This window comes from Anarrhichthys ocellatus, unplaced genomic scaffold (assembly GCF_004355925.1).
Source record: "Anarrhichthys ocellatus isolate YVR2014 unplaced genomic scaffold, GSC_Weel_1.0 scaffold179, whole genome shotgun sequence".
Classification (NCBI taxonomy): domain Eukaryota; kingdom Metazoa; phylum Chordata; class Actinopteri; order Perciformes; family Anarhichadidae; genus Anarrhichthys; species Anarrhichthys ocellatus.
The window spans coordinates 247,717-263,934 of NW_022280209.1; the positions used below are offsets into that span (position 1 = coordinate 247,717).

The 16,218-nt window shown below is 43.5% G+C and overlaps 1 protein-coding gene across 2 annotated transcripts in view; it reads right to left on the reverse strand.

The window, feature by feature from the left end:
* Positions 1–10,059, reverse strand: part of LOC116400552 (stromelysin-3-like) — a 34,932-nt gene extending 24,873 nt beyond the window's left edge. For both annotated transcript variants that reach the window (XM_031878452.1, XM_031878451.1), the window contains exon 1: positions 9,604–10,059. In XM_031878452.1, the coding sequence (XP_031734312.1) occupies positions 9,604–9,714 (111 nt within the window). In that variant the 5' untranslated portion in view covers positions 9,715–10,059. The remainder of the gene's footprint in view (positions 1–9,603) is intronic.
* Between the last annotated feature and the right edge of the window lie 6,159 nt (positions 10,060–16,218).

The window sequence follows — 16,218 nt, forward strand, 5'->3', positions numbered from 1 at the left end:
TAAAAACAAAAGCAGTTCACTTACCAGAGCTGCTGTTCACTATTTAAAGACAAAGTCCTCCTTTCTTTGTTAACAGAAATCTCACGGTTGTTCAGTACATCCGTGTGTTTTAGTTCCAGTAAGAAGTCCTTCTCCATTCATGGACGCCAGTGAAGACAGTCGAGTCTCCCCAGTTGTATTTCTTGAATATGTTTTAATACGTTTGAGGGCTGAAAATGTCCGCTCGACAGAGGCAGCAGATATTGGGATTGTCACCGCCCAGCATGTCAGGCTAGCCCACTGACCAATCACGTACTTGTAGGCCAGCTAGCAGGCTCTGACACGTCAAAGAATACGCCCAACATGTCAAACTAAAGATCTGATTGGTTGAACACTATGACAATCAACAATATCGTCCCCATTCACTTAAACTGCAAAGGGATTCACTTGTGAGTCTGCAGGCCTCGGGCCTCTCTTCTTACCTAGAGACACAGAGGTGAAATCTGATTGGATAAAAGCTCTACTTAAAACAAGCTGCACTGGAAGCAGAGCAACTGAGGAAGACAGTAGCTGTGCAATGAGAAAATAAGATGATGGGAAAAATATTTTTATAAATTATAATACATGTAGTGTATTTAAGAAAGATTATTAAATTATAAAATAGCTACAACTTTGTGATTCTGTTTAGGCCAGCAGAGAAGGCCTTGCTGGCCCTGACGGCCCACCACTGTTAGAACATTATATTGGCATCAAAGGAACCGCACTAAACTGGTTTAAGTCCTATTTATCAGATCGATCTGTTTGGAAATGTAAACGATGAAACCTCGATGAACACCAACGTTAGTTATGGAGTTCCACAAGGTTCTGTGCTTGGACCAATCTTGTTCACCTTATATACTGTATGCTTCCTTTAGGCAATATTATCAGAAAACACTATAAACTTTCATAGTTATGCAGATGATACTCAATTATATATATCGATCAAACCAGATGAAACCAACCAGCTTGCTAAACTGCAAGCATGTCTTAAGGACATAAAAACCTGGATGACCTGCAACTTCCTGATGTTACACTCAGACAAAACTGAAGTTATTCTACTAGGCCCAGAACACCTCCAACATCAGTTATCTAATGATATAGTTTCTCTAGATGGCATTGCGCTGGCATCCAGCAGCACCGTAAAGAATCTCAGAGTTACCTTTGATCAGGATTTGTCTTTTAACTCCCAGATAAAACAAATTTCTAGGACTGACTTTTTTCACCTACATAATATTTCAAAAATCAAGCACATCCTGTCTCAAAGCAATGCAGAGAAATTAGTTTGTGCATTTGTTACCTCTAGACTAGATTACTGCGAATCTTTATTATCAGGCTGCTCTAATAAATCTCTTAAATCTCTCCAGCTGATTGAGAATGCTGCAGCTCGTGTACTAAGAAACACAGTCGCCTAGCTTTGCTTCTTCCCCAGAGTCTTTGTTCTTTCTCGCCTCACAGGTTCCATGGATCGTGGTATCATCTGGACACTGGTCCTTTCACCCGCCATGGCCCTGCTGACACCTACTACTATCTTTATTATTAACATTATTAACCCTATTACCGATACCATTAATGCACATTATTGACTTTGCTTCTTCACCAGATTCTCTGTGCTTTCTCGTCTCACAGGTTCCTGTGGACCCGGGTCATACCTGGACCTGGTCTTGCCTCCTGCCGTGGTTCTGTCATATACACAACTCTGTTATGCTGTTCATTCTGTACACATGACATCTATTGCACTTCTGTCCATCATGGGAGAGGGATCCTCCTCTGTTGCTCTCTCTAAGGTCTCTCCCTCTTTCCTCCAGGTTAAAGGTTTTTTTTGGGGGAGTTTTTCTTGTTCCGATGTGAGGGTTCCAGGACAGAGGATGTTACATGTGTACAGATTGTAAAGCCCTCTGAGGAGAATTTGTGATTTTGGGCTTTACAAAAATGAATTGAAATTAATTGAATTGAATGGGATCTGCCACTTTTGGCGTGAAAAACCTTCTAAAGGGTTCAAGCGATTCCTACGGGATTGAAGTCACTGATGCTCCCTCAGCACATCACAAGTAAAATGGATCGGGACAGTTTCCCCACACTAATGGAAATACTGGAAAGCTGCCCTGTGGACATTTTTCCCAATATGATCAGTTTGTTAAGGGCCTATCATAACCCTCTGAAATCCTGTAGCGTTGAAGACATGCACATGCTGCGGCCGGTAGCTCCCATGAATTGTGCATCATTCTTTTGTCCTAATCTTTTTTGTGTGTTGGTCACTGAAGCACTTCTGCATATGTTTGACATTCATCAACATCTGAAAAGGAAGCGTTTGGATTCAGTGCAGCAGACTCTGAGACGATCACCGCCCACAGACCTGCCAGACCAAACGCCACCAAAGTGCCCCAGGAGGAGAGGGAGGAGAGCCCAGATGGAAGCTACGCTAACCCAGCTAGGACCTGAGGCTAGTCCACTACCCAGCATGCTGCTGGCTGTCTGATACTCAGTCACAGGAAAATGAGATGGATGAAATAAGACTTGAGGTGAACCCAGCGACCACATCTTCACAGAGACCTGACTCCATCGTTCATCCAGGATCAAGCTGCACTTGACGGGCAGACAGCAGGACAGAGAGCAGGACTCTGGTGGACCAGAGGAGGAGGACTCTGTGTTCACATCACGATGCTCGGTGCTCAAACACAGTCAGAGTTCATGGACAATGTTTTCCTCATGTTGAATTTGTAATGTGAAGATGTCGGCCATATTGTCTGCCCAGAGAAGTGTTTCTGTTGCTGCTGGTTACATTCCTTATGATGCAAATTCAGAAAGTACACGACAGGAATGTACTAGTTTTTGTTGTTTGTCATGTTTTTACTTGTATTACAAATTACAAGGTTTTTATTTGTCATTGTACAACAGGGTTGCACAACAAAATTTAGATTGTAGTCCCAATTTGCTACATAGACAAATGGGCTGCATTTCGTTGTGCTTCCCCTGCGCTGCATTAGTATAATAAATTATCCTTGAATCCTTAAAAAGCAGGGAAGGCCTTGGCGATGTTTCAAATTGCAAAATGCATCTCTGCTTCAAACCTGTGTTGGAATCTGACTATATGGCTTCGACATGTGCTGCGAGACAAAGAGAATCAGGCCTCCCCTTTTGCCAAGCAAAGGGTTCATCCTGATTCGAGTTTGAGAAAGACCATATCCCCCACTCTGAAAAATGTCACATTAGAGTGTGAACTTCCTCCCCCAAATGCAACACTACTCTCATTGGACGAGAGCAGGGATGCCAAGGCGGGACTTCCGGTAAGACAACCAGATACCCCCAAAAACTATGCTTTCCTGAGGTTACCTGAAGGCACCGCTGCAATCTAATTGGCCAAGGGCCAAGACACCCCAGGACCCCTGTGGTTCAGGTTCTCTTTCTACAAAATCACCAGCAACCCCCACCTCAACGCTCTTCCATCGATCCCTCGGTTGTGCAGGAGGCACACACACGCAACGCTTGCTCCCCTTTTAAAGAAATCTTTTTTTAACCAAACCCTAGGTTGAACAGTTTTATATTGGCGGGACAAATATACCAGCTGTTTATCATTTTGTACTTTGTGTGTTCGCATTCCTGGACGCGAACCAGTTTTCCTGCAGACGTGAAGAAGATTTCTTCAAAGAGAGACAGAAGCGCATTTCTCACTCTTGTTCTAGCCATAAGGACGCAAAATTCCCTTATCCAGACGAAGAGATTTCTCTGCTACCGAGAGAATCGATCGCGCCGCACATGCCTGAGTTCCACCGAAGCTCCCCGCTCGTGAAGCCGGAGGTTGTTTCTGGTCAGTGCGGAGGTCAGACCGCAACTGTGCAATCAGAGAGTCGCTGGCTGCACTTCTTTAGCTGAGAGGGCAATCTTCCGTACTGCAACGCGGCACGGAGGGTCTCAATCTTTTGTTTTGGAGGATTTGTTTTATTTTGTCTTCTTTCCCTCCTATTTTACTAATCCACACACACATATAGCTTTGAGCTAATGTAGCTACGGGTTGCTCTAAACGGCTACAGGCACGTGTAGAAAACAAGGTCCCCTTTTTGGCTATCCGCCATTTTAGAGTCTCGAGTCATCTGGTGGTCTCGCGAGAGGCGCCCCGACGTTCCAGACTGACGTACGTCGCCTTAGCTGTCCCCTCGCTCCTCCCCCTACGCACACACACACACATACACTCACACACACACACACACACACTACAGGTACACACCAAATAGTCTGTTGACTTTAGATAGCGTGCTCATGAATGTATAGTTGTTGTTAGTTTAGATATTAGTTGACTAGATCATTATTATTAGAACGTAATAAACTCTGTTATATTTTAAAGAGCAGCTGTCTGTGATTACTTTGTGCATGTGTATTGTGATAATAGCTGTATATGTGGTCTGTGCTCGAACTTAAACCTTCACTTTCACTCTGAATGTGTAATAGTACTCAGACTATTGACATTGTGAATGAATACTAATTATGAGACTTAGTTTATCGTTTGGTTATTGGTCCCTGTTCGCAGGGTGGTGCCCCGTTATTATCAATAATCATTAATAATTCTACTGACATTAATAATCCTATTGATGTCAATTATTTAGTTTTCTTAAATGCTGATAACTCAAACACACTCCTTTTCGTTCCCAACACCTGTATGGCTTTGAAAACTGTTAAATATAATGTTAAAATAGCACTTCACTGATTTGAAACACGAAGTTTGAAGTTCACTTTACTTGTGGAAACAGTTGTATAATGTCTTCTGTGGCTCTAGAACAAGCTGTCCCAAGTATGAAAAGGTAACTCTGATATCATCAGGGTCATTTTTGTTGGGCTTGAAACCTAAAACCAAAACTATCTGGCCCACAGTGTCATCACAGAAATGTAGCGCCCACCCTCCTGTCCCCCTTCAGGTAAACACAGTTAGCTCTGTCAGCCTTTTGGCCATAGTTCACACTGTTAGTACTATCAACATGTTGAGAGCCGCTGAGTGGACATCGGAATGCTCCCAATCTCTGATCTTGCACCTTCAACCATTGATATGAAAAAGAAAAGCAGCAAATACTCCCAATGAGATGACACTTTGGGGGCATTTTTGCATGAAAGATGACAGAAGCGATTGCTTGACTAAACTCATGGAAGTTTTCAACAATGTCTGCACGACATACTGGAATCAGGGTTGAAGAGGTTTTAACCACTTTCATAAAATTGAGGCCACAGTCCAAGCAGAGCTGACAGGCAGCTCAGTGAGTGACAGAACGATGGAAGGTGTCTGGGCAAGAAGCAAGTTTTCATAAAATATAAACACAAACTCACATGCTATTGAAACAAAGCTTTGTGTATCTTGGGGGAATCCTGGAGATGGAGCTAACATGTCACCACAGGACCCTGTGTGGCTGCATCCCGCCCCAGAGAAGCCCAAGCTTCAACCCAAATGAAGTGGCGAGCCCATCTTCACAGAGGAGCATTGTTTCATCTAATAGGTGGCATTGGTTACATCTGTTACAACGTGTGCATGCAGGTAAGAACACGCACATGACTGAAAAAATGTGCACCGCACAAACACACACAAGTCTATTCTGAAAACCTCAGCAAAACTGCATCACACACAGTAGGCAGATATCTGGAAATTCCCTGTTCAGTCAGGTCGTCTGCCATATTACACAGGGAGTGTGTTATGAAAGGTTTTCAAAGATGCTGATCTGACATTACTACGATGACTAAAGCGCTAAGTACGATGTCGATGGAGGAAGTCAGCAGCCTGCCAGCCATTTGACAGATCTCGTTCTCGGTTTTTTTTATATATAGGAACCGGTGCCATATTAGCACCGGTTTTCGGTACTCAACCCTACCTATCATACACCAGCAATTACAAGTATAAACATTTGTAATGCTGCTGCAAAACTTAAACATAGAATTGAATTGAATAGAATAGATCGGCCCCACTGTCACAGATACCCCATCCAGCTATTTAGTCAGTATCGGCTCAATATCCGGTCAGTATTGGTGCATTTTTTTCTACATCTGAATCAGAACCGTTTATTGCCATGGTATGTTGAACATACAAGGAATTTGACATGACAGGAGGTGCATAACATTTAACAATCAACATCAACACAGTGCAAAGTAGAAACATTAAAATTTACAGAAAGATATAAAATAAAGTAAAATATAAAATAAAGTGCACAAACGAACAGATAACAGGACTATAAACAAGTGAGATGTAAGTGTAGTGTAAAAGTGTCGAGTGTATTTAAATAATAACCTAGAAGGGATGTGCGGAGGAGTGACCAGTAGGAAATTGTCCTGGGGATGACAGAGTCAGTGGGGGACCCGGGCTCTGTTAATGAGCCCGACTGCGGATGGGAGGAAACTGTTCATGTGTCGTGAGGTCTTGGTCCTGATGGACCGCAGCCTCCTGTCAGATGGAAGGGGCATGAACAGTTTTTGTCCAGGGTGAGAGGGGTCGGCTACAATCTTTCTTGCTCGCTTCAGGGTCCTTGAAGCGAACAAGTCTTGGAGGACGGCAGATTGCAGCCAATCACCCTCTCAGCAGAGCGAATGATGCGCTGCAGCCTGCCTTTGTCCTTGGCAGTGGCTGCAGCGTACCAGACTGTGATGGAGGAGCAGAGGATGGACTCAACGATGGACTCAACATGTGTAGAAGTGCACCATCATTGTCTTTGGCAGGTTGAATTTCTTCAGCTGCCTCAGGAAGTACATCCTCTGCTGAGCCTTCTTGGTGATGGAGCCGATGTTCAGCTCCCACTTGAGGTCCTGGGATATGATGGAGCCCAGGAAGTGGAAGGACTCCACCGCGTCGACGGGGGAGTCACACAGGGTGATAGGGGCTGGTGGGGCTGCATTCTTCCTGAAATCCACAACCATCTCCACTGTCTTTAGAGTGTTGAGCTCCAAGTTGTTCAGACCGCACCAGGTCACCAGATGGTCAGTCTCCCACCTGTATAACATACACTTGTGAAATACTGTTGACAGTGGTCGAAGAAGTATTACATCCTTCACTTAAGTAAAAGTACAATTACCACAATGTAAAAATACTTAAAGTGCAAGTCCCGCATTTAGATTCCAACAGTGGGGGTAAGTGGAAACAGGTATTGAACACAATATTGGCACATCATATAGTTTTGTGCTGCTCACAGCAGTATTAAACATGCCAAAACTCCCAGTGGCACTGTAATAAACAGTTATTGGCTGCGCCCATAGAGGTAAGCACAGCTTGGGTCAAAGGTCAACAAAGTAGAACTTTCGGCACACCTTCATTATGCTCTGCACACCACATACCATGAAGAGCCAGCTCTTCCTTCATATAGGTGTGCGGGCAACTGATGATTATTTTCATTACCAATTAATGTGTTGATTATTTTTTCATCTAATCGATTAGTTGTTTGTTAAAAAATTATGAATAACATCCATAGTTTCTCAGAGCCCAAGGTGACATCTTCAAATGTCTCGTCTCGTCTGATAAACAGTCCAAAAACTGAAAATATTCAGTTGGCAATGATATGATAGAAAAAAATTGAAAATCTGGGACCTGCAAAGCAGCAACAATAAGGTCTGCTCTTGGGTGTTGAGCTCGCCGCCTCCCGCCTGCAGGTCATAGGCGGCATAAAATCCAGATCTGGGTCTGTCCACGGTGGACCGGTCTCTGCTGGAGGATCTGGGTCTGTCCACGGTGGACCGGTCTCTGGTGGAGGATCTGGGTCTGTCCACGGTGGACCTGTCTCTGCTGGAGGACCTGGGTCTGTCCACGGTGGACCGGTCACTGCTGGAAGATCTGGGTCTGTCCACGGTGGACCGGTCACTGCTGGAAGATCTGGGTCTGTCCACGGTGGACTGGTCTCTGCTGGAGGCCCTACTGGAGTTTGAGCTGAAGGAGTTTCTCCATGATTTCATCAGAATCTGAATCGGTGGCTCCGATGACGAGCATGAAGAATAACTATATAGAAATAGACCATCTTCTCTGATACTGAGACATCAAAGTAACTTTAAGATTAAATTAGCTAAATAAACTTTGATCTCAACTACACCTGAAAAGTTTGCACGGTTGTGACAATATCGCAATGACAAAATCTGTCAGACGTACAAACACCATGATAACACACACACATACAGACTCATAAGGCGAGAAAAATGCACACGCTATCGCGTCTGATAATTATAGCTTTATAATGATATTAACAGAGTAAAGAGTATAGTATTTCCAACTGAAACGTAGTGGAGTAGAAGTAGCAGTAGCAGAAAATGGAAATACCCAAGTAAAGTTCAAGGACTTCAAAATTGTTCATTAGTGCAGTACTTGAATAATGTGCTTAGTCACTTTCCAGCGCTGAATGTTGAGTAGCGGATGAACTAACTCATGTAGGGCAAACTAAAGTGAACAGAAGTCATTCACTGTCAATCAAGACATGTTTTGTGGCGGTGCCAGGTAGCTCCGCTGGTAGAGCGGCCGCACCATTTACCGGGTTTGAATCCGACCTGTGACCCTCTCTGTCTTTCCAGTCTATCTATCCTGTCAATATTAAAGGCTAAATGGCCAAAACGTAATCGAATAAAATGAAAAGAAAGGTGTTTTATGGGGTGGCTTAATGCCCACACATGTTGTCAGGGTTTCACTGCATGTTAGGAAGATTGGCTAATAAAGTCAAAGGATTATGTAATGAATAGCAATGTTTGATACTGTTGTATTATGGTCCTGTTTGGCTGGGCTGGTTGTTTTCTGCAGACACTCCGCATGATGCACCAGTCGCCGGCTGTCTGTTTGCCTGACGTGTCTCTCGCTAAGTATCTGCTATGATCTCCTGTTGGTCCGAGTCAGCAAACAAGCAGAGTTTTTTAACCACCACCAGTTGCCAGATGACTTGCCTCTGCCTGCTTAATCTGACTCTCTCACTCACGCTGTTGACAGCCATACCGCAAAGCAGGCCTGCAGATGTTCTGTCTGGGCATACAGTACAATGACATAACATGCATGATGCCTCATTATTTTTTACTTCATGAAAAGGACGTTTTGATTCTATAACTAAAATCCCTTTCCATTAATAAAATACAGTATCTCAGCCACACTCATCCTCAAATGGATTAAACATGTATAACAACTACAGGACCAATGAGTTTCCCAGAGTTCATAATCATTTTACATATCAGATATTTCATGTTGGTGAACAAAAGCAGTTCATATAGATAGCAGACCTCTTGTTGAGCTAAAAGCTGGCAGGGAGCCTTGTATGAAAGTGACAGGAGTTTGCAGCTCTTTCAATATAACAATTTCGCTTCACTTCATCTTCAACCACTTATATATATGAAGAAATATGTCATGAAACATACAGCTGCTTTTAGCTGGCTTTACTGACAGTAAATTACATGAAAAACATTCACCGATACGCAATTCTTTTCTTGAACTCCATCTCTCTTGTCTCACACACACATGCGCACACACACGCGCACACACCCACACACACTACCTCCTCTTTTGTCCCTGCCTGCTCAGCATTGTGTGATCTTCACATGCATAAAGTTCCCTGTCCAACTCTCTATCTCTGCGTAATGCTCAGGTGTCCGTGTTTGACTCACCTGTGGCTGCTTGGACCTGCTGGCGGGCCGGTCGCGGACCGGCAGAGAATGAACACAGAGGAAAAGGTGCAAAGGCAAGATGCCGCAAACCAGGACGGACACAGTCCGCATCGTGTTCTCTCACGGGAGCAGGACGCAAGAGTACCGGTGTGAGCGGAACGGGACGCTGTGTAGCGCAATGACGTCTCTGTCCTCCTAGCGACACTTCTTATGAGCTCCCAAAACCTACACACGTGATTTAACCCCTTTCATTCCAAACGCACGAAGATGGATGGAGTGCAGTAAAGGAGGAGGCTTCTGGGACCTCAGCTAGCAGAGGCTTCTGGAAACTAAACACTCAATGCCTAAAAAATACAGATTTATTAAAGGAGCTAAAAAAGGAAATACAAAAAATAACACAATTCAAAGTTCTAACCAAATCTAATATTAAATTATGGGAAATATTAAAATATAGAGTGAAAGATTTCTTCAAATTCAAATGCAGAGAATTAAATAGAGCAAAAAATATATATTATGATGAATTAATGAAGCAATACATTAGTCTGAAACAGAAGAAACAAAAAACTACAGTAGATGAGGAAACCATGATAAGTATTAAGAAACAAATAAACAGCTTCAATCATGAGTTATTATATAATGTTTATAAACAGTCAGACTCGGATAGCAGAGGGAATCTAACTCGCGCTCTGAAATCAAGTCAAAAACAAATTCAAGATAGATTTTTTAAATGTATAAAAAACCATGAAGGTGATACTTTCTACTGTGAAAAGGAAAAAATGGAAGTAATCAGAAATCTATGTGTCAATGCATATAAGAGAATAGACATGTAGGCTGTGTCAATATTCTGTTGGAAACAATGCCCTCATACAACGAATCAGACTTCACTCATCTTAGTGGAGACATAAGAAGAGAGGAAGTGATGTGGGCCATCCAACAACTTAACATCAGTAAAGGTCCTGGTCCTGACGGTCTGCCCACTGAGTTTTATCTATTATATAACGAAGATGTTTTAAACCTCCTCACTGCTGTGTACAATGAAGGTATAAACAGCGGCAGTATGGGAGACTCCTTTTATCAAGGTGTTTTATGTTTATTGTTCAAAAAATGTGATGACGCTGATTTGGATAACTACAGACATCTATTATGAATACAGACTATAAGATTCTTGCTAAAATAATTATGAATAGATTAAACAAAATATTAGACAAAATTATAGATAAAGAACAAACGTGTGCAATTAAAGGCCGACTGATGTGGGACAACTTGTGCATGCTAGGAGAACTTTTACATGATCCTGATAAAAAAGGTTTCTATGTTGTTGGGCTTGATCAGAAGAAGGCCTTTGATTACATCTCAGAGATTACCTCTGGGCTGTGATGAAGTCATACGGCTTCCCCGATGCTTTTATTCCAGTCCAGTCTTCACATGGTGAGATGTCTGTATGTTAAATCCAACATCTGTGTAAATGTAAATGGGGTTTTAACTGAAACCGTTCAAGTAGAGAGAGGAGTGAAGCAGGGCTGTCCGCTAAGTGCTGCGTTATACATCCTCGCCATAAATCCTCTAATTAAAAAAATAAACTCTGACCATCTAATCTCAGGTTTAAGTGTAGGTCATATGCCCAAAGTTACAGCCATCACATAAGCTGATGACATTACTGTCATCATAAAAAACCAGTTGGAGATGGATGCTTTAACTAACAACCTATCTCTGTACAAACTCGCATCTGGAGCTAAACTAAACCACAACAAAACAGAGGGAGTTTGGATCGGGGATGAACACCATCAATGTAACATTAACATTAAAGTCAAACCAGAAATAAAAATACTGGGTTTAACATTCTGTGACAGTAAAAGTAGTGAAAGAAATTGGGAAAACATGATGCATTGTAACGAGGACAAAACACAAAATCACCTGTTCATAGACTGCTACAGAGCGCAACAGGTCTGGGCCTCACTTCAAGGCCTCGGCTTATGCTGCGTTCACACCAAACACGTCGCGAATTATTCGCACTAGTAGATTACATACAAAGTCTATGCACAGACGCGATGAGACTGTCGCGGCTCGAATCTGCGATGGCGCGTCGCGATGGACGTGAATTTGCGGCGCAATGGACGCGAATCCGCGTCAAACGCCAAATCGCCCCGACGCGCGAGTTGAAATTTTTCAACTTCTGCGAAATATTCGCATTACGCCCCAGCGCGATAGCCTATCAGCGTTGAGTTGCTCCCCCTGTCATCAGCGATGTCCTGCCGTTGCTGAATCAGAAACAATGGAGGAGAAATTAATAGTGGGGCGTCCAGCGCGATTGGCGCGATTCACGCGAATGAACACTTGGTCCCCAGCGTTTTGACCGGTGGCGCGATGGACGTGAATATGCGGCGCGAGTAGACGTATAGAGTAGGCTAGAAGTAGGCTTCCTCAAAATCTGACTTCAGCACAGTAAGCTACTTGAGTAAATGCACTTAGTTACATTCAGTGCTTGGTGTGTACTCGGGGTGTATTTCTACTTTTACATTTTGCCATACCGTGACTTTTTCTTACTGCCTGGGTCCAGACCTTTGAGTGAGCCCGCTCTTAATGGAAACGACTTGACAGTTCTGTCTGATGCCATTTCGTCTTGCGCACCGGTGTCATGTCGAAATCTGTTCTCTTCTGCCCTGACTGCTTCTTTTGGCGATTGGCTGTATGAACAGATGTAGCGAGCAGCTGGACGAGCCGATTCTCAGCTACATGGGGCGAGGCTGCTACTGATGGACATAATGTTCACTTTTGTACAATATTTATATATGTTAGGGGTAATCGGGGGAGACAGTTAAGATGATCATCTCTCCCATGGTTCTTTGTATTTTATATATGCTACCTTAAACTTTTCCATTTGTACAAAAGTAGAGGTCTATCGCTGTCTGGTACCAATATGCATTTTCACTTTCCCAGTTATCTAAAGTAAAAATGCCCTCAATCGGGTGCCGTCCTGGGTAAGAATTATAGCCCAAACTTCTTTGGAGGTACCAAAACCGGTACCTTTTGAGAATCCAGTACTGTTTTGTTAAAAAGACTTGATAGAAATATTGTCCATATCTTTACCCTAAAGCCTATATCTGGTATAACAAAAAAATATTGATAGGCAGGAAAACTATCACGTGGGAGAAATTGGTTGGATCTGGAATCCATCTTCTTGGTGAATAGGGGAAAATGGAATGAGATGAAATTAAGAGTGATTCTAATCTTAGTCAAGAGGATTTTTGAATTTTTCAGATCAGGCACTGTATTTTGAACGATGAGAAAAACAATTCTGACCCTCTAGAATTCAGGAAAAAAAGGTGGAGCTTCCAAGTTCTGTTGGCTTATTTGAGATGTACAACTACCCTGTTTGGAAGATTTGAGATTAAGCAGGGAAAAAGATGTGGGTGCAAATGTGGGTATGCCTTTTGACATTAAATTCAATCTCAACTCACTCAGTGCCCTAGCCCTATTTTTAGGCCTCTGCTCGAAAATTGCATACCCATACTAAAAATTGTGTATTTCTCTAACTGCAAGGTCTATTTTAATAATTTTGATGTTATAATAAAGGTAACACTTGTGCGATTTGTTCACATGTGTAAATATCAGTGTATATGTTACTGGTTAAGAGTAAATGAAGATGGCACACAGCTCAAATTGAAAGGTTTCAGGTTAGCCTGAAAGAAAAAAGCACTGAAAGCATGATTATCTCTTTTGAATGATGCAGCTGAAAGTTTAAACCTCTCCCAAATCATAGCACAATATGATTTGAGGGGAGCAAGGTAAGATGGGGCATGGAGAGGGGAGGGAGAGCTGTGGGGGAAGAGCTGGAGATGGTGGACAGGGACACTGAGAGACTGAGGGAGAGGATGGACAGGGACCAGGGGGCTGAGAGAAGGAGGACCTGATATCGTTTACCTTCTTGTCAAAGAAGTTGGTGAAATCGTCAGGGAGAAGGGAGGAAGTAGGAGGAGGAGTTTGGAGAAGTGAAGAGAACGTTTTGAAGAGTTTTTTAGGATTGGAAGCAGAGGTTAGGATTTTGGAGTGGAAGAAAGCAGCTTTAGCAGTAGATAGAGAGGAGGAGAAAGTGGAAAGAAGAGCTTGGAAGTTAAGAAGGTCCCCCAGGAGTTTGCCTTTTCTCCACTCAGCCTCTCTTAGGCTCCGTCTGTCAGTACGCAGTGAGTCCGACAGCCATGGGCAGGTGGGGTTGGCCGTGCAGGCCTGGAGGTGAAGGGACAGAGGTTGTCCAAAGAAGAGGAAAGGGTGGAGAGGAGAAGGTCAGTAGCAGTATCAGGGGATAGGAGAGAGAAGGATTCTGGGTCAGAGAGAGCAGAGGTAACAGAAGAAGAAAGATCAGCGGGGAGAGGGATCGAAGATGACTACGGGTAGAAACCATGTGGGTAGGTGGAGGAAGTATGGGGGGAGAGGAGACGGAGAGGGAGTAAGACATGAAATAGTGGTCAGAGAGCTGGAGGGGAGTGACAGAGAGGTTAGCAGTAGAACAGTGTCTACTGAAGATAAGATCCAGCTGGTTGCCGGCCTTGTGGGTAGGAGGAGAAGAGGAGTGGTAAAGGTCAAAGGAGGAGAGGAAGGAAAGAAGAGGTTCTAACTTATCAGTCTGGATGTTAAAGTCTCCGAGCAGGATGAGTGCTGAGCCATCGTCATGGAAGTGTGAGACTAATGTGTCGAGATCTTCCAAGAACTCACCAAGAGGCCCCGGTGGGCGATACACAACAGCAATGGAGAGCTTGACTGGATAAGTGACAGTAACTGCATGAAATTCGAAAGAGGACGGGGAGAACTGAGGAACTGAGACAAGAGTGTATTTCCATTTTGGGGAGAGTAGCAAGCCAGTACCACCACCCCGCCTCGCAGCTCTGGGAGTGTGAGAGAACGAGTACACATATGACAGAGCTGCGGGTGTGGTGGTATTTTCTGGCGTGATTCAGGTCTCAGTTAGAGCAAGAAAGCTGAGAGAGAGCAAGGAAGCGTAGCCTGAGGTGAACTCAGCTTTCGGCACTGCCGACTGGCAATTCCAGAGCCCCCCCGCCACCACTTGCTCAACATGAGCTGAGAGAGTAGGATAAATGAGGTTAGTGGGGTCACGGCACCTGGGAGTGGCCCAATGTCTACGTGACCACCGAGCAGAGAAACGGACCGAAATCGGATGCAAACACATGGTTTGACAAATAAAAATTCGGTAACTACACGTTCGAGAAGTCTTAGCTTGACGAAGTCGGGCTTGAAAAAGTTGCCCTGTTGCCTTTGTTCGCCCTAGCCTTCGTTTGCCTGACGCTTCCAACCTACAGAAGTGCTTAAGGACAGCAATCTACTGATTGTCTGCCAGGAGTGCAGGCTCCTCCCTTGCAATTAGCAAAGCTATTCAGCAGCTGAGACTAAATCACACCTCCTCAGACAGGCAGAAAATCACAGTCCAATCACCACTGAGGCAAGCCTAAGTACAGTTGAGTCAGAAGTTCAGTTGTTGCTCCAGAAGACAAATACAGTCTGAAGCAAAAGCTGAAACTGGACTTCCTATATCCTTGAGATGTGCAGGCTCCTCCCTTGCAATTAGCAAAGCTATTCAGCAGCTGAGACTAAATCACACCTCCTTCATACACTGATGACAGGGGCTATGCAAGGTGCTCATCAGAAGTCTAACTAACATTCATACAACATTCATACAGTGCAGGAACAGCCTGGGAGCAATTTTGGGTTAAGTGTCTTACCCAAGGACACATCAACATGGACTAGCGGAGCCGGGGATCAAACCGCCGATCTTCTGATTGAAGGACGACCCGCTCTACTACTGAGCCTCAGTTACCCTCCTGAATAATGTGTTTCAAGTGTCCTTCAATTGATGAAATATCCTGCTTTATGTATTCTGGGTCTGTTACCGGACAACATTGTTGTGAATGAACGGAAGAGGTTATGGGTCCGTCTGACTACAACAACAGGATGTAGAATACTATGGAGAACATATATTTTCCATGTTATGTTGAGGTATGACAACATCTGATTATTCTTTTTTCCTGTCAAAAATATAAATAAAAAAGGAATATTGAATAATTTCTTAATTATTATTTATTTTAGACTAAGGGGTAGAATAAAATGGACAGGCGCTATGACATATTGCCTAGTGCTTTTAGCAAACATTTGCTTACACATCCAGCAGACAGAGCTTGTGCTTTGTGTCATCATGTCTTCTCCACTTGATGAATGGGAACCACTTTTAAATTAAAATGGACTTGATTTGGTCTCCACCAACTCTGGAGAACAATATATTTTTAGCTTTCTTCATAGCTAATGCGATGAATTCAGGCAAAGTCCAACAAAAACTGCTTGCTGCCTTTACTCGAGGTTGCTTTTTTCATATTTACCCTGAAGCCCAAGAAGAGTGATATGGGAGATCACTCTCGCTGTGTTCTCTACAATCTGGCGAAAAGATGGAGCACAAATAAGCTAGTTGTCCAAATACAGAAGAATTATTATTTCCCACAACTGGAGAGGAGACAAGGCGGACCCCGCAACCCTGGTAAACGCCCCTGTGAGAGGAAAAGAGCAAATGGCAGGAACTTCAATTGAAAGGCTTGTCTTGAAAGGCAAACCTAA